The sequence below is a fragment of the Mastigoproctus giganteus genome, chromosome 9 (assembly GCF_048544385.1).
Source record: "Mastigoproctus giganteus isolate SK-2022 chromosome 9, ASM4854438v1, whole genome shotgun sequence".
NCBI lineage: Eukaryota > Metazoa > Arthropoda > Arachnida > Uropygi > Thelyphonidae > Mastigoproctus > Mastigoproctus giganteus.
The window spans coordinates 155557812-155580004 of NC_143583.1; the positions used below are offsets into that span (position 1 = coordinate 155557812).

At 37.6% G+C, this 22193-nt stretch overlaps 1 protein-coding gene across 6 annotated transcripts in view; it reads left to right on the forward strand.

The window, feature by feature from the left end:
- LOC150080831 (DNA (cytosine-5)-methyltransferase 3A-like) overlaps positions 1-22193 on the forward strand; it is a 945959-nt gene that overhangs the window by 388258 nt on the left and 535508 nt on the right. For all 6 annotated transcript variants that reach the window (XR_016547435.1, XM_090382019.1, XM_090382022.1 and 3 more), the window contains one exon: positions 5571-5672. Coding sequence is in view for 5 of the 6 variants with exons in the window: in XM_090382019.1 (XP_090238145.1) it covers positions 5571-5672 (102 nt within the window). In the remaining variant the exon portion in view is untranslated. The remainder of the gene's footprint in view (positions 1-5570; positions 5673-22193) is intronic.

The window sequence follows — 22193 nt, forward strand, 5'->3', positions numbered from 1 at the left end:
AATATAATTCTATTAGTGATAATATAATTGATTACTGATTTATTTTATTTTATGTCTTATATTGTTCTTTGTTAAAAAGAAAAAGAAAAAAGTATTGTTAATTCTATATTCACAGTCTGTACAAAATTGTAATAGTTTATTTACATTTTGGTGCATTGTCTGTTCCTAAACCATTGACAAATTTCTGGTATTATTTTATTTCCTATTCAAGTATTTAAGTCTCCTGCTGTTATTACTCCAATCTTGTAGTTGATTATAGAATTTATCAACTTCTTTAGGTTTTCTCTCCTCTGGGCCATATATATGCTAAATATAATTAATTGTTTTTTTTTTTTTTTTTTTGAAGTGTCATTTTTACTTGTAGTAATCTTTCAGATTCTAGATTATAGTGTTCTGTATTTTGTTTCAATGATTCACGTATTAAGTCCCTACGCCTCCTGCAGCTCTTTCAGTTTTCTTTGTCCTACGATATATAATTTCCCACATTTATTATACCTTTCCCTTTTTCTTTAGTTTCTGTTAATGCACAGATCTTTTAATTTTTCTCTTTTCTAATTCTATTACTATTTCTTCTTCATTCCCATTAAGAGACCTTACAATCCATGTTCCTACAGTTATTCCTTTTTTCTTATATGGTTTCCCCAATCTCTTACTAGTAAATTCCCTGTTGTCAGTCCCTTTTCTATCCTTTAATTTTCTTTGAGCATTTTAATTTTGCATCTACAGGGTGGATTGCTAACCCTTCTCTTTGATGGTGAACTACACGTCACTTCACCACTATCCTTTGACCTATTTAGCAAGGATGGCCCTATCAGAACCTTAAGCTCCTGCCAATCCAGCTCTTGGGGCCATTAGAGTAAGGTGGTAGCCCATGAGGAGGATTTTCGTGCATAAGGTAATTACAGCTGCATTGCTGTAATTACCTTATGCACATTACCTTATACCTTATAACCTGAATTCATTACAGTAACTCCTCTACCCCCCCCCCCCCATATTAACAATTTCCCTGAGCCCTTGGTCTTCCCCACTGACTCCAGCAAAAGCTCTTGCACCTTCTCAATTTAAATGAATTTCATCTTTACAAAACAAATTTCTTTTGCATAAGGTATTTACAGCTCCATTACAAGTATACACACACAGGGGTGGGGCAAGTGTGATTTTGACCTGTGTCACTAACCTGAATTCATTACAGTGGCTCCTCTAACCCCTTAAATTAACAATTTTCCCGAGCCCTTGGTCTTTCTCAATGACTTGAGCAAAAGCTCTTGTACTGCCTCTGTTCAAATGAATTTCATCTTTACAAAACAAATTTCTTATGTCAACCAGGGCAGGCCATGCTCAGAAAAATTTCCCCATCCCATCCCTTGTGCATCCTTCTGTGTGATTTGCTTCTTATGTGTTTTCTGAAAATTCTGAATAATTCCTTGGTCCAAGGGCCAAAGCTTTGATGTGGTATTCGATAGCTGGGATTCGACTGAAACAGCAATTGACATTTGAATAAACTTGTGAATGATGCAGATAAACAAAATGATTTTTCTTATTTTTATCTGCCATGAAGCAATATAAGTCATCAAAGCTGAACCATTTTGAAACATATTGAATAGGAGTGATTTATTCAACAGAAAATTGTGAAGCTTTAAATATTTTTCATTATCAAGAGAGGGTAGTTTCTCTGTTTTCTTTCACATTGATAACCAGAAGGAGAGTTAAATATTTTTAATATGCTTACCGCTATGACAAGAATCACTTTTTTAACGTTTTCAGTGTTTTGTTAGGCAGACACTAATAAAACAAATTGATATTTTATATGTTGATACATTGTCAGAGCTATGAGCTTTCAGAATTTCAAGTAAATTTTTGCTCCATTCATTATAGATCTCATCACTAATATTTGAACTTCCACAAATGTTTTGAAAAACATTGTCCTTTTTTGTAAATTTATCAGACATCCACTATTTGTCTCAAATCCTTCTGATAAAGTTTATTAACAAATTGTTGAGTCTTTTTAACAATGTGTCATACTTAAAGGAATGTTCTTTTCTTGGGTATTAAGATAACTTCTTCAATAAATTGAAAAAGTATATATCTGAAGAAGTACAGGATGATCCAAAAGTCAATAAACAATTAAAGAATTGGTATTTCAGTGAATTTTTGACGTATGGTAACGAGATTAACGCAGAAATGCATAGAATTACGTGGTTTTTTCCCCCAAAAGAATGTCAAAATTAGTTTCAAGTATGTCCACCAGGTGGTGCTGTACCACGAATGATGTTGTGCAAGTGTCTGCTATAAAGGTACAGCAAGAACAACAGCTAAGCAGTTTAGTGAATGTTTGGGAAAGAAGAAAAGAAGCTAAGTAGTCATGTTATCATTATCTGATAAAGCACTGTTGGTGCTTTATCCTGTAATGATAAAATGTTGCGCTGAATCTGAAACTGCAGATTTGCAATCTTTCTGTCAGCTGAAGGGTATGCGACGTGGTAAAGGACCAATGACTGTTGCAGGACTAAAGATGATTAAGAAATTTGAGACAACTGGTTCGTTACAAGATCATCCACGAAGTGGAAGACCATCAACATGTGTTACAACTGCGGCTGCAGTTGTGGAAGACATGGATACTCTAATGGCATCATCATCACATGGAGAAACAAGCTCTCGTGAAGTTTCAAGTCGAACTGGCATCGCATATGGGAGTGTGTGGAGAGCACTAATTGAAGAATTGAAGTGAATTGAAGAACGTGACAACTGGCTATCAAATGTTTTGTGGACAGATGAAGCCCATTTCACTCTCAATGGCACTGTAAACACACACAATTGCAGAATTTGGGCGATGGAAAACCCTCAAGCTTATACGGAAACTCCATTGCATCAGTCAACAGTAACGGTGTGGTGTGGATTCACCTTTTCTTTTGTTATAGGGCCATATTTCTTTCAAGAAATCAGTGGCTCTAGTTTTGAAACTGTCACTGTCACAGGTCAGCGTTATGCTGACTTGTTACTAACTGCGTTATCCCTAACCTGGGGGAAAAGGCAACTTTGGATGTTGTGACATTCATGCAGGATGGAGCATCACCCCCATATTGCTTCTCCTTTGAAACAACAGTTACTCTCAGCGTTTGGAGAGAATCGAGTGATAAGCCGTCACTTTCAGCATGAATGGCCACCAAGGTCTCCAGACCTGATGTCTTGCGATTTTTGGTTATGGGGCTACCTGAAGTCACGGGTTTATAGAGATCACCCAACGTCATTGGCAATGCTAAAAGACTCTATACGATGACAGGTATCAATGATATCCCCAGAAATGCTATTTCATGCTGTCCATAACGTCGTTACTCGTCTTCAGGCTGTGCTCAGCAGCAAAGGCTGCCACATTGAACATTTACTATAATAAGGTGCTTTGTGGTGTTACAGATCTAGCGGCACCTGGTGGACATATTTGGAAATAATTTTTTTTGGCATTCTTTCAGAATAAAACCCATGTAATTCTATGAATTTCTGCTCTAATCTTGTCAAAAATTTACTGAAATACCGATTCTTTAATTGTTTACTGACTTTTGGATCACCCTATATATATCTTCCATATCTGAGCGACCTGTATTTCTCATTCATTTCTTATATTAAGGGATGGGTTTATTCTGTTTGCTTCCAAATTGCATCCTAATTTGCTGATAAGTTGAGAGCATATTAGAAGAAATCCCAAATTTAGCAGTAATTGCAGACTTATTCTTGTCACTCTTTTCTGGAGTCGGGATTGATTCAAATTTTACCTGCAACTAACAGAATCTTTATAGTTTTCTCTTTGGTGTCAACCTGCAGAGTTTTTAAACTTTTACTAAATTGGACATACATCTACTCTGAATGAAAAATCAAAACCAAAAGAGGCTAAACAGAAAACACATCATCAGTGCCCCCTATGGAAATTCACATAATAAAGTTGTGTGATTTTCTCCTGTACATACTTACAGTACTTACTGTAACTTTCATATTTATGTAACATACAGAAACTGCTGAAACAATTCATTATAAACAAACAGAATTACTGCAGCTGCAAATACTTTTTATATCAGACTTATTAACAGATAATTACACAATTTTGTAAAGTGATTTAGTGAGAGAGAGAGAGATGGCTCATTAATCACTGGCAAATCTATAAATTCTGTCCTCCTCATCCTGCAAGAAGTCCAAGTGGATCTAAAAAACCATGTCTTATCAACCATCTGACTTTCTGACTCTTTGGACCCCCATCCACTATACAGATCTGGTGATATGGTAGTTTTGCCACTGTCAGAATTGATATAATGAACATGTTATTGATGTGTTTCCTACATATTTCTGCTTCGGTTTATTCTGTATAGAAACATTTTATGTTGACCTAGTTTTGTGAAACTGAATCACAAAAACACATCAAATTATCAAGAACAACATTAAATGCATTTTGAATTAACAAGAATGTTGAGATATCAAGAAATTAAACTTATGAGTATTTCAGTTATTGAGTATGCTGTATTTATTTATTATTATCATTCTTCCATTATATGTCCTGCACAATTCAATTTGAGATTTAGTTTGACTGGGATATTTTAGAATGTGTAAATTTGAAATGTAATTTTTAAAAGAATTTTATATTTGCAAGGTTCTGAAAGATACAGACATAATCATTGCTAAGTTTAAATATATCAATTTCATCTGTTTACTCATGCCATTGAGGAGTGTTTCTCTACTGCTCATGATCTTATTATAAATTAAATTTCAGTTTTTTCAAGTTGGATTTTTAGATTTTTAAATAAAAATTGATTTGTAAGAATTAAAAAATATATGTTATTAGTTTCTTTGGAGAGATTCAAATTAATTAAATTATATTATATTGCATTAAAAATTTGACTTAGAAATTTACTCTTGAGTTTTACAAGCACTGTATTTAACACTGTTAAACCTATGAAGGCAATTATACAGAGAACACGAAAAACATGAAATGTGTATTGAATGTAACGAACTCCTGATGACCTGCAATAGGATTATCTAATCAAGTGCTTGTAGCTTGTCCTCTCTGACAATATAGTGGTTTTGTTGCTTGTTTGGAGAGGTCTGGGGTCTAATCCCTTTGGAGAAATTTCTAAAGTTCTCTTCTGTCAGGATGTAGTTGGTCAATCTCAGGTGGAGGGAGCAGTACCCCCTCCCTATCATGAGTTATTCCAGGTTTTTTAGCCTGAAAAACATTCAGTTTGGCTTGTGAACGCACATTTCTACAGACAAAATACACAAAATATGGTCTGATGCTCCTAAAAATGAACAACCACAGCCTCTGGCTTTGAATACTCCCACTAGTCATGAGATAGTGTTTTTGAAGCACTTCTTGGGGGAAGGGAATGCGTTAACAAGGGTAGCTAAGAATATTCTGAATAAGTCATAGAATTTTGAAATGGATCACCTTTCTTAGAGACCTACAGAATACACTGAAAATTTTGTGCTGATTCAGTTTCCTTGTCAAGTGAGCACAAATACCCAAAACATATAGTTCTTTTTATATAAAAATTTATATTAACATATTTTTTTATATTCTTATTTTACAGGTTCCCCGAGAAAAGATGAGAAATTTCCTTGAAGATTTTAACAAAAAGTATACTGATTTTGCTGGAAAAATGTTTAGAAGAGGTGTAATTGAAGCTATTAAGGCAAGTTATAAAGTAATTGATTTTGTATTTGATAATTATTATGCTTTTTTTCAGGGTTTATATATAGGTTTATATATAAACCTATATATTTTAAAGATGAAATGCACAGGGCATAATAGCATATGGGTTTAAATAACTATATAATATCGGTATAGATATACCATACGTATGTAGTGTAAAGGCATTGTTTTTAATTGTATCTCATATTGTGCTACCTTCACAACAAAATACCAGGTATTGCACTACTTCGAATAAGTAATGCTTCTCTAGTAGAGAAGACCACTGTTATTTTTTCTCAGTGGATACCACCACCCAATGGCACTGTTTCAAAGCTGTTGGCCTATCATTGTTCAATGGGCAGGTACCCTGATAATGCAAACATGCCATCACAGTTGTAAAGTGGTTCCACAATATGAGAAATGCCAAATGGTGAACAAATGATAACGTATTTTAAAGACAAAATGCACAGGGCATAATAGCATATGGATTTAAATAACTATATAATATAGTTTCACTATAGTGGAACTATATTATATAGTTCCACTATAGTTATTGGATTTAAATAACTATATAATATAGTTATTTAAACCCATATGCTATTATGCCTTGTGCATTTCATCTTTAAAATACATTATCATTTTTGTTTGCCATTTGGCATCTCTTATATTGTGGAACCACTTTGCAACTGTGATGGCATGTTTGCATTATGAGGGTACCTGCCCACCCACTGATGATAGGCCAACAGCTTTGAAATGGTGCCATCTGAGTGGCGGTATCCACTGAGAATAAATAACAGTAGTCTTCTCTACTAGAGAAGCATTACTTATTCGAAGTAGTGCAATATCTGTATCTCCTTGTGGCCCCGGGTGCCAAGCGAATTCGAGGTCAAGCGTTCAAAGTGCGAATATATAGCGATCTTTCCCAGTGATAAAAGTTCATTTTAAGTTATATCGTTTTTTACTGGAAGTTCATTTATAATTCAGTTCTATACTTGATAAATCACAAGTAAGAACAAGGAAGGAAACTCACCTTTCTTTTTCATTACATATATTTACTCTATTTTACTAACCAACTAACTTATCTAACCGCTTGGCCTCCTTGCGGCACTGCTCCTGCCTCCCCGTGGCGGGGCCGGAAACTTGGGAGGGAAAGTCAACCTCCCAGGGCAAAAAGGAGCCTAACATGGACTACGACAATTACCCAGAGCTTGAGCAGCCTAGGCGCTCATCCAGTACCATCAACAATGCTGATCATGAAATTTCTCACGATGTAACAAAGTCTAAACGACTGCGTACAGACACAGACCAACAGGAATGCCCATCATTCCTTATCTTACATAGTCTGTCGGACAAATCTATGAGCACTCTCTCACCATTTCTTATACAAAAATGTTTGGAAAATGTGGCGGGCTCTCCCAAAATGGTGAGAAGACTAAGATCTGGAGACCTCTTGGTAGAAACAGTGAGTCGTGCACATTCTGAGAGACTGTTGAAACTAACAATATTTGGCGGACTACCCATTCAAGTTACCCCTCATGCAACACTAAATACTTCCAAGGGAGTAATTGCAGAGTGGGATCTGATAAATGTAACAGAAGATGAACTGGCCCAAGAACTCAAACATCAGAAAGTGATACAAGCCAAACGCATCATGATCAGGAAAGATGGAGAACTTGTTCCCACCCGCAACATCATCCTGACATTCGGAACACCTATCTTGCCATCCAGTGTCAAAGCCGGCTATCTCAACTGCCGAGTACGACCCTTTATCCCGAATCCTATAAGATGCTATAAGTGCCAAAAATTTGGTCACGCACAAATGGCTTGTCGAGGAGATCCAGTCTGCCCAAACTGTGGGTCGAAAGAACATTCGCACACAGACTGTGACGCCAAAACACCGCACTGTCTGAACTGCAAAGGCGTGCATCCAGCCTACTCCAAGTCATGCGATCTATGGAAAACTGAAAAAAAAATCCAAAAGTACAGGGTAGAACGAAAAGTCACATACCAAGAGGCAAGAAAACAAATTATGCTTAACGCACCTAAGAACACATATGCAGCAGCAATGCAAAAATACCAAACAACAGCAACACAAACTGAAGTATCAGTTCCCCCAGCCATGTCGATTGCAGATTGGGCCCGATCTATACTGTCACCATCAGTGAAACAGACTCCAAAAGAACAAAAGGTAGTAGATAGAGCCAACAACACCCCTGTCACAGTCCCACCAGCAACCCCACATAGACCATCAGATATTTCAAAGTCAAAAACGGACTCAGTTACAAATAGGAAGACAAACAATATCACTTCAGAAAATATGGACACTGATAACAACACTGACCCAAATGAACCTATCCTAGATCTTCATGCAGAAGATGTCTTGGATACCGGACGCCCAACCTTTCCAAGAAAAGAGAAAATGAAACTCGATCGCCACAAACAGCCTGGGAATAAAAAAGACTCAGAATCTTCCTCAAGTAACAAAACCAAATAATGCACCAAATCATACAGTGGAACTGTAGAGGAATTCGCAGTAACATTGATGATATTCACGAGTTAATTGATCGCTACCATCCCGTAGGCATTTGCCTACAAGAGACAAATTTAACATGTCATGTATCACTCTCAGTTAAGAATTATTCACTCTTTAGAAAGGACAGAACTGCTACAAATAATTCTCACGGAGGGGTAGCCATACTCATAGACTCACGAGTACCTTGCAGATTAATTCCTTTACAAACCTCCATCGAAGCTGTTGCAACACGTATTGTGATTGGTATTACTTTGACAATTGTTTCTATCTACCTTTCGCCCAAACACTCCTATACCATCCATGAACTGGAAGATCTTATTCAGCAGTTGCCAACCCCTATCTGTTTATTGGGTGACTTCAATGGACACCATCCATTGTGGGGTTCTCCCAATGCAGATAGACGAGGACAACTTATCGAACAGCTTGCTGACAGACAAAATCTGACTATACTAAATACTGGCTTGCCAACTTACATCCATCTCTCTACGGGTAAAACTTCTGCAATAGACCTTTCAATATGCTCTCCGATCCTCTTCCCTAGTATTGAGTGGACGGCCCTCGACAACCCGCTAAATAGTGACCACTTTCCGCTAATATGTAAGATTCAAACAGGACATTCCATAATTTCCCAAAACTATGTAAAATGGAAATTTCACAGAGCAGATTGGGCAAAATTCACTTCCCGAGTGTCCTTTGATGAACAGATAATCGAAACCTGTCCTATTGACAGAGCTACTGACCACATCACGAGACAAATACTGGCTGCTGCATGCACTGCGATTCCACAATCACAGTCAACAACCCATAGAACCATAAACTATTGGTGGAACGAAGAGTGCAAAGGTGCAAAAAAAGAAAAAAACCGAGCATGGAATCTGTTTCGAAAATATCCCACCACCGCCAATCTTATAAACTACAAGAGACTCAGAGCAAAGGCCCGTCACATTAGGAAGAAAGCCAAAAGAGAATCTTGGATTCGATTTGCGAGCTCGATTAATAAAAATACTGATTCAAGAATAATATGGCGGAAAATAAAACAACTAAGTGGCAAAGTTCCCCGATTATCCTCCCCAATTCTCAACTGGAATGGACAGGATCTTTCTTCTCCTACAGATATAGCGAATGCCCTAGGGACTGTTTTTTCACAGTTATCTGCCTCAACAGCATATGATCTATCATTCCAGAAGATCAAAGTATTAGCTGAAAAGTCCAAACTGAACTTCAGACCCACGAATAAATGTACTTTACCTTATAATCAGCCGCTTACAATGCTTGAACTTCAAGAAGCCATATCTAGCTCAAAACACAGTGCTGCAGGCCCCGACGGAATATACTACATAATGCTCCAACACTTAAATAAAGAATCGGTCTGTTCACTGCTCACTTTTTTCAATCGCATCTTTCTTGAACACTGTTTCCCCAGTTCCTGGCACCACTCCTATATAATAGCAATTCCGAAACCAGGAAAAGATCATTCCATTCCTGAAAACTATAGACCTATTTCTCTCACCAGCTGCTTAAGCAAAACCCTAGAAAAAATAATTCACCGTCGACTTACTTGGTTTCTCGACTCTAAATATATAATTTCTGACAATCAATTTGGATTCAGGAAAAATCGATCAGCCCTGGATCTCATGGTCAAAGTGGAAACAAACATCAGGAATGCATTCATTCGAAATGAGCATCTCGTCATGGTATGCCTTGATGTAGAAAAAGCCTTCGACACCACATGGCGTTTTGGTATCCTAAGAGATCTGCATTCCCTTGACCTGAGAGGCCACTTACCGTACTTCATATTGAATTTCCTTCAGTACAGATCTTTTCAAGTCCGATACCGACAAGTTCTCTCTCAAACATATGTACAAGAAGAAGGGGTCCCACAAGGCTCTGTGCTCAGTGCCACCTTATTCGCAATAAGAATAAACCATATTACTAAATATATGCCCAGCACTGTGAATTCATACCTCTATGCCGATGATCTCACTTTTTCTTGCAGTTCTCAAAACATGACTTTCATTGAGCGGCAGCTCCAAATTTCAATTAATAATATTCAGTTATGGATGGCACAGAATGGGTATCGACTCTCTTGTTCAAAATCTAAAGTAGTTCACTTTTGTAACAAAAGGAAGATGCATCCAGATCCAGAAGTACACTTAACAAATCAGCCTATCTCAGTTGTGAGCAACATTCGTCTGCTTGGTCTGACTTTTGATAGTAAGTTGAACTTCATAGAGCACGTTAAACATCTAAAGACGTCTTGCCTGAAAAAAATGAACATACTCAGAGTCATTTCTTCTACATCATGGGGTGCAGATCGGTACACGTTACTGCATTTGTATAGAGCCCTAATCAGATCTCGCCTTGATTACGGTGCCCCGGTGTATGATTCTGCTAGGGAAAGCGTGCTAGCGCGACTTGCACCAATTCAACACTCTGCCCTGAGGATTTCTATAGGCGCTTATAGAACTTCACCAGTTCAAAGTCTTTATATTGATGCTCATGAACTTCCTCTAACCCTCAGGAGAAAGATGTTAATTCTTAACTATACAACTAAAATCCAAAGTCTACCTACCCATCCCATTAGGCCAATACTTAACGACCCACAATTCACAACATTCTATAGAAATAAACCTAGAGCAATTCAGCCTTTTGCTCTCAGAGCTCAAGCATTATCAGAAACTTGGAATATAGAGCCCGATAAAGTTCTTCAAGATTTAAGCAGTACGGATCCCCCATGGAGGTCTATTACACCACTCTGTGACAATTATTTTCTAAACTGGGGAAAACACTCTCTTGCAAATGTTAATATACAACAACTCCATATAGCCCATACACAAAATTATCTGCATTTTTCAAAAATATATACTGACGGATCAAAATCTGAGAGTGGAGTGGGTGCTTCAGCCATTTTCCCTCATAAAACCTTCTCCGTACCACTTCCCAATGAATGCAGCAGCTATACAGCTGAATTATACGCCATCAAACTTGCAGTGGAAAATATCCTCCATCTGGCCATCCATAAAAGCATGATATATACGGATTCCCAGAGTGCGATTATAGCTTTACAGAACAATTCTTCTAAAACACATCCTTTAATAAAGCTCATAAAATCGAAACTGATGCATCTTCAAGAACTACAACGAGTGACCATTTTCTGTTGGATCCCAGGCCATGCTGGGATACAAGGAAACGAATGTGCAGACTATACCGCCAAACACCCATCCGACAGAGAATTATCACAGCATGACGTTCCATATATTGACTACAAAAGTAACATTCGAAGAATGTGTAAAGAACAATGGAGAATTCAATGGCAAGCCCAAACGCACAATAAACTCCGCCAAATAAAACCTGAACCGCAACCGTGGACCTCCAGTTTCCGTATAAACAGGAGAGAGGAAGTAATCTTAACCAGAGCGCGAATTGGCCACAGTCATCTTACTCACCTTTATCTCCTCACAGGTAATGATCCTCCACAATGCACACAGTGCAACTGTCCACTCACAATGAAGCATATTCTTATTGAGTGTACATTATACACCACTGCCCGCCAAGTCTCTTTTAGCTTTCTGCCAAACCTTAAAGAACCTTTGACACTCTCCCACATCATAGGTAACGACGCTAATCTGCTGGAGTTCTTTCACTTTATAAAAAAGATCGAATTATATGATCATTTTTGAGTAATACCATCAAAATCACCATGCATATGTAACATTCATAACGGTGATAGGTGCAATATGGCCTAAGTAGCCCTTGCACCAAAAAACCACAACAACAACAACAACAACAACAACATATCTCCTTGTGAAGGTAGCCACAATATGAGATGCAATTAAAAACAACGCCTTTACACTACATACATAGTTTAATTTATGGGAAACTATAGTTAAGAAACACATAAAATCTAAGGAAGTGCATCCAACTGATGTTGGTGGACAATGCAATGTTGAGTTTGTTTAGTGTGACATAAGCACTGGGAAAGGAAAAATGAGAGTAGGTGTGTGCTATAGGCCTAATGAATTTGATGAGTACAATGAGCAATTGTGAAGAGAAATAGAGTGGGCCAGTAAATCAGAGTGTCTTATAATGGGGAATTTTAATTTCCCAGAAATTGACTGGAATTTGTGGTTGGTCACTCACACACTAGCAAGGCTTTTGTGGATTTATTGGATGATTGTTTTCTACAGCAGCATGTTCGGGAAGCAACTGGAGGGAGTAATACTCTTGATCTGATTATCAGTAGTGATTCTTCGTGCATTAAGAATCTGCAGATAAAGAAATCACTAGGTGGCAGTGATCACAGTGTGCTGAATTGGAACTTACTCAAAGAGGTAACTACCATTAGGGGTAAAGGGAAGGGTTTTTGCTTTCGTAAAGGTGACTACGGTGGTCTGAGACAGTATTTAAATTCTATACGGTTGGGCCAACTGATGATGTTACCAACAGAAAATTCAAAATGGGAAGCATTCAAAGAAATAATCTTGGAAGCTACTAGGCTTTTCATACCAACTAAGAAATATTGTTCAAGATTTAGGCCTAAATGGATGTCAGATGAACTAATTAGACTTGTGGCGGAGAAGAAAATTGCATGGGATACATATAAATTAACAGGTGACTGGAGTCAGGGGAGGGCCCCATGGACTGGAGATGTGCAAATGTGTCCACAATTCACAAAGGGGGATCGAAAGGAGACACGAGTAATTACAGACCAGTTGTTGTTGTTGTTTGGTTTTTAGGAGCATTAGCAACTAAGGCCATATTGCTCCGGGGATATGCGGTAGTCATTCACTGACCTTTCTGCATTCTCCGTATTTGTGGTCATGACAGACCGAGAAATCTTTGGCAAAGGATTCAAAGAAAAACAACAAAGAGTTCTTTACTTATGTAAACTCTAGAAGGAAGGGGATGAATCAGATTGATCCACTTGATATCAGTAGTTCAACTGTTGATGATCCTGCTCAGGTAGCTAAGAAACTAAATCAATATTTTGCATCTACATTCGCACATGAGGAGTTATTCAGGGAGGGGAATGCCAGAGGTGTATTAAACTCTGACAGGAAGCTAGATAATCTTGTAGTAACTGAGAGTAAAGTGGAGGAGAAATTGTTGAAGATAAACATAAGAAAGGCATTTGGGGTGGATGGAATCTATCCAGTTATATTAAAGGAGGCAGTATAGGAAGTAAGCAAACGCTTCACCATAATTATGAGAGCTTCCTTGGACTCAGGGGAGGTCCCCATGGACTGGAAATGTGCAAATGCGACCCCAATCCACAAAGGAGGATCCAAGGAAGGCACAGATAATTACAGACCTGTTAGTTTAACTTCTGTTCCAGGGAAATTAATGGAGGCACTGGTTAAAGAAGCATTGCAGGATCAGACAAGACCTCAGTTATAACTTGGACACAGCATGGGTTTGTTAAGGGGAAGTCTTTTCTGACCAATTTGATTGGTCAGAAAAGACTTCTTTGATGTAGTCACAAAGGAACTGGATGCAAAGAATAATTTTGATATCATATATTTGGATCTTAGAAAGGCTTTTGATACTGTTGCACATGGAAGACTGCTGCACAAATTGGAGTAGTGTGGCATTGGAGGCAGATTGCTGCTATGGATAAAGGATGGTTGATTGGGAGAAGACAGAGAGTGGTAATCAATGGACACTGATCATCTGGACTAATGTTATTAGTGGAGTCTCCCAGGGTTCAGTGTCCATTGATTACCACTCTCTGTCTTCTCCCAATCAACCATCCTTTATCCATGTTTGCAGACGATACGAAGGTCGGCAGGGTTGTTAATGACACTAATTAGAGTACGCTCTGCAACAGGATCTGGAAAAGTTGAGCAGATGGGCTGAGAGGTGGCAACTAAAGTTTAACCTTGACAAATGTAAAGTACTGCATATGGGTTTCAGTAACCCCAGAGTAACATATCAACTGTTTGGTACTACACTGACAGTGGTAGAGAGTGAAAAGGATCTGAGGGTAATTGTGTAGGCAGATATGAAGTTTTATGAATGGTGCAGACGATGTGCAAGAGTAGCTCATGGTGTCTTGTCAATGATATACAGGAATTTTTCTAGCAGGGATAAGGCGGTGATTATTCTCTTGTATTAGGCAATGGTCAGGCCACATCTTGAGTACTGTATACAGGTCTGGAAGCCTCATTTTAAGAAGGATGTAGAGCTGTTGGAACGAGTACAGAGAAGGGCATTGACATTGATAAATGTTTAGTGAATGGAACAGGTAAACTTACGAAGAATGGCTTAAGTTTTGCAAATTACAGTTGTTGTTTGGTTTTTAGGAGCATTAGCAACTAAGGCCATATTGCTCCGGGGATGTGCGGTGGTCATTCCCTGACCTTTCTGCATCCTCCGTATTTGGTCATCATGGGCTCGAACCCCGGTCTAATCAAGAAGAGTGTGCTACGCACTGCTGCTCCTGCCCACCTGGCTACGGAGGCGCCACAAATTACAGTGTCTGGAGACTAGACACCTGTGAGGTTACCCGATTGAGGTGTATAAAGCCTTGAATGGTTTGAGCATGCTCAGTGCTGATGGGATTATTCCCCTTGCTCAGTATAATCACCTGAGAAGGCATAAATTCAAATTGAGGAAAGACAGTTGTAGGATAGATGTACAGAAGTTTGCCTTTAGCCAGCAGGTGGTTGATTATTGGAACAAACTTCCATCTGCTGATGTAGAAGTTGATAGCTTAAACAGATTCAAGGCAGAACTAGACATACATTTGGAGCGTGCGGATGGGTGAAATGAGCAGGGTGTGTGTGTGGTTTTTTTTTTTTTTGGCCGATGCTATATAAGCTTGCTTTCTTGCATCATGTGCCCCTGCTAATGCTAATGCTATAGTGTAACCATTGGCTTATAAAACCACCATAATCTCCTCCGTATCTCTACTGGCACTATTCCTGTATATCATTGACAAAACTGATCGGCTGTTCTGGCAGCGTGTCATACTACTCAGAGAACTTCATATCTGACTGCACAATTACATCCAGACCTCCATCATTGTCCATTATCCTGAGTGTGGTACCCCCCAGTTGTTATGTTGATCTAGGATTACTGCTACTCAAATGAAGATCCTCGCATTTGTCAATGTTAAACTTCAGTTGCCACTTCTCAGCTCATCTGCCTAATTTATCTAGATCTTGTTGCAGTAGCATATACTGATTACTGTCATTAACCATTCTAACCCAGCTTACTTGTTACTTGTTAAGTTTACTTGCTAAGTCATTTCTCAGATCTTGTTTTCTTGTTGCCATTAATTCCAATATGCATAATGTTATTACCTTTTGTACCCTTAAAAGATGGTAGCTGCTGTATATCAGCATTTGCCCCTGGTAAGCATATCCTGGTCCTATTCCACCTATCCTTTTTGCAGTATGTATTTCCCATTTCTCTGATGAAGATGTTACTGAAAATATCTTCTCTGTATAGGTCTAGCACTTTCTTCCACAATTGATCTCCCCCCCCCCTTGTGACATGTGATATACAGTTGTAGTCTCTAGCATTGTGGTGGCCATCTGATTATTTGCTTGTCCTTTTTATTTCTTTGAATGCTTCAGGCCTATTCCTTAAGCCCTCACATTAGTCCATCAAAATATTGAATTAGGTTTTAATTTTCTCACGATTTTTGTGACAAAAGCACACAACGACATTTCCTCTGGCTGTGTTGTCTCACTACAGAAAACACTACAAAAGGCAAAATAATCACACTAAATATAGTATTGATTTAGAGGAGAACCTGGCCCTGGGTGTCAAGCGTTATAGTGATCAAGCGATTCTCAGTGATTTATAGACCCTTGTGACATGTGATATACAATTGTAGTCTCCAGCATTGTGGTGGCCATCTGATTATTTGCTGGTCCTTTCTATTTCTTTGAATGCTTCAGTCCTATTCCTTAAGCCCTCACATTAGTCCATCAAAATACTGAATTAGGTTTTAATTTCCTCCTACTTTTTGTGACAAAAGCACAACGACATCCCCTTTGGCTGTATTGTCCCACTGCAGAAAACACTACAAAAGGCAAGAATTATCACACTAAATATAGTATTGATTTAGAGGAGAACCTGGCCCTGGGTGCCAAGCGTTATAGTGATCAAGCGATTCTCTGTGATTTCTAGAGCATTTTTCCCGAAGCTACAGTTTTGCTCATTTGTAAAAGTTTTCCTACGTTTTCATTAAGTTATAGTAAACTTAGTCTTACGAACTGTAACTAAGTTTCAGAGAGGAAAACCACTTTTCTTTTTTTCCATTTAACTAATATACTAACTTTTACACCACTTGGTCACTCTAGTGGCATTGCTCCTGCCTCCCTTTGGTGGGGCTGGTAACCTGGGAGAAGAAATCCACTCTCTCAGGGATGAAAGCAGCAAAGATGGATAACAAAATGTTTCCACCTTTAGAGCCATCGAGCTCGAAACTGAAGAGGTTAAAAGTACTGCTGCAGTTCCAGATAGAGTGTGTTATGTAATGTTAAAAACACTAAATAACAAAGCAGTGAACTCCCTGTTGAATTTCTACAACTGAATATTTTTAGAAAATGCATATCCACAATCCTGGTGTCACTCAATTGTACTAGCATTTCCGAAGTCAAGGAAGGATCATACCATCCCGCATAATTACAGGTCAATTTCACTGAGTAGCTGTTTAGGCAAAATCTTAGAAAAAATGATTCACAGGCAGCTAATGTGGTTTCTGGAAATGGGCAACCTGTTAAACCGAAACCAGTATGTGCTTCGGAAGAATCGCTCAACCTTCGATGTGATGGTCAAAGCAGAAGCAAACATCTGCAATGCTTTCGTAAGGAGACAACATCTGGTTATGGTTAATCTTGACAATGAGAAAGCTTTCAATACCACTTGAAGGCCTAATAGCTGAGTGGTCAGGGGCAGGAGTGCAGTAGCACATGCTCTTTGAGTAGACCGAGGTTCAAACCCCTGACTGCTAAATACCGGCAATCTCCCAACCCGCACTGGACCAGCGCGACAGATTACGGTCCATTTCCTTCAACATTAATCATTGAGGAGGCTTCCATCCTGCAGTTGATTGATAATGGCTACAGTTTACCACTTGGAAGAGATATGGTGTCCTCCAAGATCATTCTTTTGGTCTTCGTTCTTTTTTGAAAATAAACTTGAGGGGACTGGCATGGTCCGTCATTCAGACGGGCACCAGCCACCCTTCCACTGACTGAATCCCTCCACTTTTGGCTTTCGAGGGCCCACCTGTTTGCCTATGAGTGGTTTCACATACTCTTGAACTCTCTCTTCAAAGTTCTTTGCAACTTTCCCTCATGGTACTTGTTTGCTATCGGTCTCACGGCCATATTTAGCCTTAGGTGGAGTTTACCACCCACTTAGGGGTGCACTCCCAAGCAACTCCACTCCAAGGAGATCACAACTGACGGAGACGGCATCAGCTATGGGCCTTGCACCTGCTCTGGGTCACAGCCCCGTTCAGGGGGATTTGAAATGCCATCAACCGACGGAACACTCTCTCCTAAATGCCACATTTTCCAGATGCCCACAGGGGATACAAAACTTCCTGCATCACAGAACATTTCAGGTCAGATGTATGAACAGTTTTTCTAAATCATTTGAACAAGAGGTGGGTGTACCACAGGGTTCCACCCTAAGCACAATCCTATTCACAATAAGAATTACAAATATGATGCAAGACATACCAAAAACAGTTGAATCATACATGTTTGCTGATGACCTCATTATCTCTGGTCAGTCACAAATGATGAATGCCATTGAAAGGCAACTTCAACTATCCATAGCCAGAATAGAATCATGGGTGCAACGGAATGGATATTCTTTAGCAGAAAATAAATCTACTGCAATTCATTTCTGCAAAATATGCAAACTACATCCGGATCTTGAAATATATTTTAAAAAACCTGATTCCCCTTACCAACAATTTTTGTTTTTTGGGTTTATATCTATACAATAAACTTAAATTTTCCAATCACAGCCTACCTTAGAACGGCCTGGCTAAAGAAACTAAACATCTTAGAGCTGTCTCTGCAAACTCCTGGGGTGCTGATAGACACTCCCTCTTATATCTTTATAAAACTTTAATTCAGTCCTGCTTAGATTATGGATCACCTGTTTATGACTTTGCAAGAAACAGTTCCTTGTTACGTCTGAATACCATTCAACATAGTGCCCTAAGGATAGCCACTGGAGCCTTCAGAACATCTCCAGTCCACAGCCTGTATATTGAGGCAAATGAATCCCTATTGCACCTCAGACAAAAATTATTACTATGTAGCTATGCTACAAAAATTAAAAGTATCCCATCTCATCCCAAATGGGAATTCCTGTTTGACCCTCAGTATATAATGCTATACCATAATAAACCTAATGAAAACCTCCCTGTAGGTCTTAGATTGCAAGAACTGATGCCTAGTTAGAATATAAACTTTCAGCATATCCTCGAAGATGTTGTTCTCCTGAACATCCCTGGATTCAATCCACACCTTTTTGTGATAATTTCTTTGTTAGGTCGGGAAAAGGCTCCCTGCGAAACAACTTACAGCAGCTACATGAAGCCTACACCTTAGAAAATGCAGAGAAACTACTTGTTTATACTGAAGGCTTAAAAACAGATGAACCTGTAGGTGCTACAGCAATTTTCTTTACCTTCTCAATAGCCATGTCTCTTCCTACAGAATGAAGTATCTGTACTGCAGAATTGTATGCAATAAAGCTAGCCCTAGATAATATAACCAAGCAGCAATTGAAGCAAGCTCTTATATATATACAGACTCCTTAATTGAGGTCACTGCTGTTCAATCTCCTACTTCTTCCCACCATCTCACTGTGAAATAGATCAGGTCGCAATTATATCAATATCAAACATATGATAACAGATGGTTACATTCTGTTGGACCCTAGTCATGTTGGCATCCCAGGTAATGAATGTGCAGATCTTTCTGCCATCTAAAAGTGCCATACACTGATTACAGATTATTAAAACAGCATGTTGGAATCAATGGGCTGAACTGTGGCAAACTCAAGTGAGTAACAAACTATTCCAGATTAAAAAAGAACCTCAACTGTGGACTTCTAGTTTCATGAAAAGCAGGCGAGAAGAAGTCATTTTGGCAAGACTCCAAATTGGTCATTCCTCTATAGCTCATCTGTTGTTGCTTATGGGAGAGAACCCTCCTCAGTGTTCCTTCTGTCGATCCCAATTAGCAATCAAACATATTCTCATAGAATGCCCCAATATTCAAGTATCCGGAAATAGTTTTGCTCTCTGTTCAACTTTCAGTAATCTTTAACTTTACAACACATACTTGTCAATAATGCAGATTTTGAAGCTCTGTTTCAATACTTCATAAGCATAAATATATATAATTGCCTCTGATAACTATACATAAAAGATTCAGGCATAAGTTAATCATGAACAGGCACAATATGGCCCAGGAGGCCTTTGTGGCAAAAAACACTCAGCACAACAACAACAACACCTGCCATCAGCACTTCCCTGCTAAGTCATAGCATTCCCACTACTTTCTGCTTTTTGCTTTGCTGCTCTCTTTTGAGCATAATCTGGAAATAGTGCACCATTATTATGCATTTATCTCCCAGTTTTTATGATAATTTTAAATTACATTTAGACTAAAATCATGCTCAAAAGAGAGCAGCAAAGCAAAAAGCACAAAGTAGTGGGAATGCTTTGGCTCAGCAGAGAAGTTCTGATGGCAGGTTCTCCTGTGAATCAGTACTATATTTAGTGTGATAATTCTTGCCTTTTGTAGAGTTTTCTGTAGTGGGACAATACAGCCAAAGGAGATGTCATTGTGGGCTTTTGTCACAGAAAGTAAGAGGAAATTAAAACCTAATTCAATATTTTGATGGACTAATATGAGGGCTTAATGAACACTACTGAATCTAAATGCCAAACTACATACAAAAATTTGCTTAACTAATGGGAACCTTCGAACTACTTATTTACTATAATTTAAAACACTGCAATTACTACTACGATGTATATTATATTATGTTACCAGTTTCGAGATGTGATTTTCACGCCAAGATCACCAATAAGAAAGGCTCTGTGAATATTAAGTTGTAACTTATCAAATACATAGCTAACTTCAAAAATAAGCTAATGTACATGATTTTGCCAGTTAAAACTATTCATTAAACACAACTGAATATGTTAATTAAGTAAAAAAGCATCAAATTTTTCAAAATCATCAAATTTTTCAAAAACATCCAAATTTTTCACTGTTAGATGCTGTAACCTCATATGCTACAACCTTATGAAATATCTTTCATTTTCAAACCTTCCTATAACTTTACAACACATACTTGACAATAATGCAGATTTTAAAGCTCTGTAGTAAATAAGTAGTTCGAAGGTTCCCATTATTTAAGCATATTTTTGTATGTAGCTCAGCATTTAGATTGAGTAGTGTTCCTTAAGCCCTCATATTAGTCCATCAAAATACTGAATTAAGTTTTAAACATGGTAGTTAAGAAATGAAGCCAAATCAAGATGAAACTGGAAATGTGGTTTAACACTATGACCTTAAAAAATAAAAATGAAGTTTTCAACTTAAGTACTTTTTCAGCACATGCTACTGTTACAGCTGTATATCTTTTTTATATTTTGAACTTCTTTCTACATTATTATGCATATGTGCTTAAACTGCTACTATGATTGTAATTTTTTAGGAGAAACTAACAATATTATTACACAACCACAAGTAAATATTCTTGTAAGCTGCTACTAAACTAATAAATTTATTATAAAACCTATGAAGCTTCATTATTTCATATAATTACATAATGAAAAACAAAGCAGTACACAATCCAGTCTTTCTCGCTACATACTTGATAAGTCTAAATTTTTCAACAAAAAAACTTTTTGACTTTTTTGAAAATAAACAGTTTTTAAAACATTATTCTACAGTCCAAAAACCGTTCAGGTCAAGACAAGGAAGTAGTGCTGTTAGTCTCTGCTACCCCCCCCCCCCTCTTTAAAAAATAAATAAATAAAAAAAAAATATATATGTATATATGTGTGTATAATTCCTATATTATACCAGGATTGATTTTTTTTTTTTTTTTTGCATAAAAAATTCTTAACACTTAGCAGATGAGAATATCTGTTGTTTAAACACCTTCCATTATCAAAACAAAAGAACTCTGAATATGTGAAATTCAATATATAAATAAAAATAAATAAAAAATGTTTAAAACTAAACCAAATATATACCTTTTTTTGTAATAACAACACATACATTTAACATCCTTAAATTTTGTCTCTGTTTTTAAATTATATCTATGCAGAAAACTTGATGCACATTAATGTTATCATGAACTGAAAATCTTCTAGATTCACAGTATTGTGTATAACATTAGGAAATGAACAAACTTAGGTTATTATTTTGCACATTATCCTCTTGAAGGAATTGGATAATGTAGAATCTAGTAATAATTTCTTGATTGTTGTTGTTATAAATTTCTCTACTCATAATTTGATCAGATTTGTCATCTAAACAACATAAGTCAAACTTAGGCAAAACTTCTCCCGCATTTTCCTGACATTTTTTGCTAATGACAGCATAAACCACATCTCCAGTTTCATCTTGATTTGGCTTCATTTCTTCACTACTGTGTTAATAATATTTCTTAAAGAAGCCTGGAATGATGATGAACAAAATATATTTTTAAATCATCCAGTTGTGTGCGTTACTTTCATTGTATGGATATGAGACTTATTTAATTCTAAATGTGACATGTTACAGTTTTCAGTTATTGACATTTTTAGTTATTAATAGTGTTCCTATTCACTGTTTTGTTATCATCACACTTGAGGGCTCACCCTAATCATATCATATTTAAGTATTTCCCCAATCTTGGAGTGTGACACAAGCTTGAGTTGTTAACAGATTCATGGATTGTCTAGAATTCTTTATTAAAGTGGAAAAAATCCACTTTAAATGATAT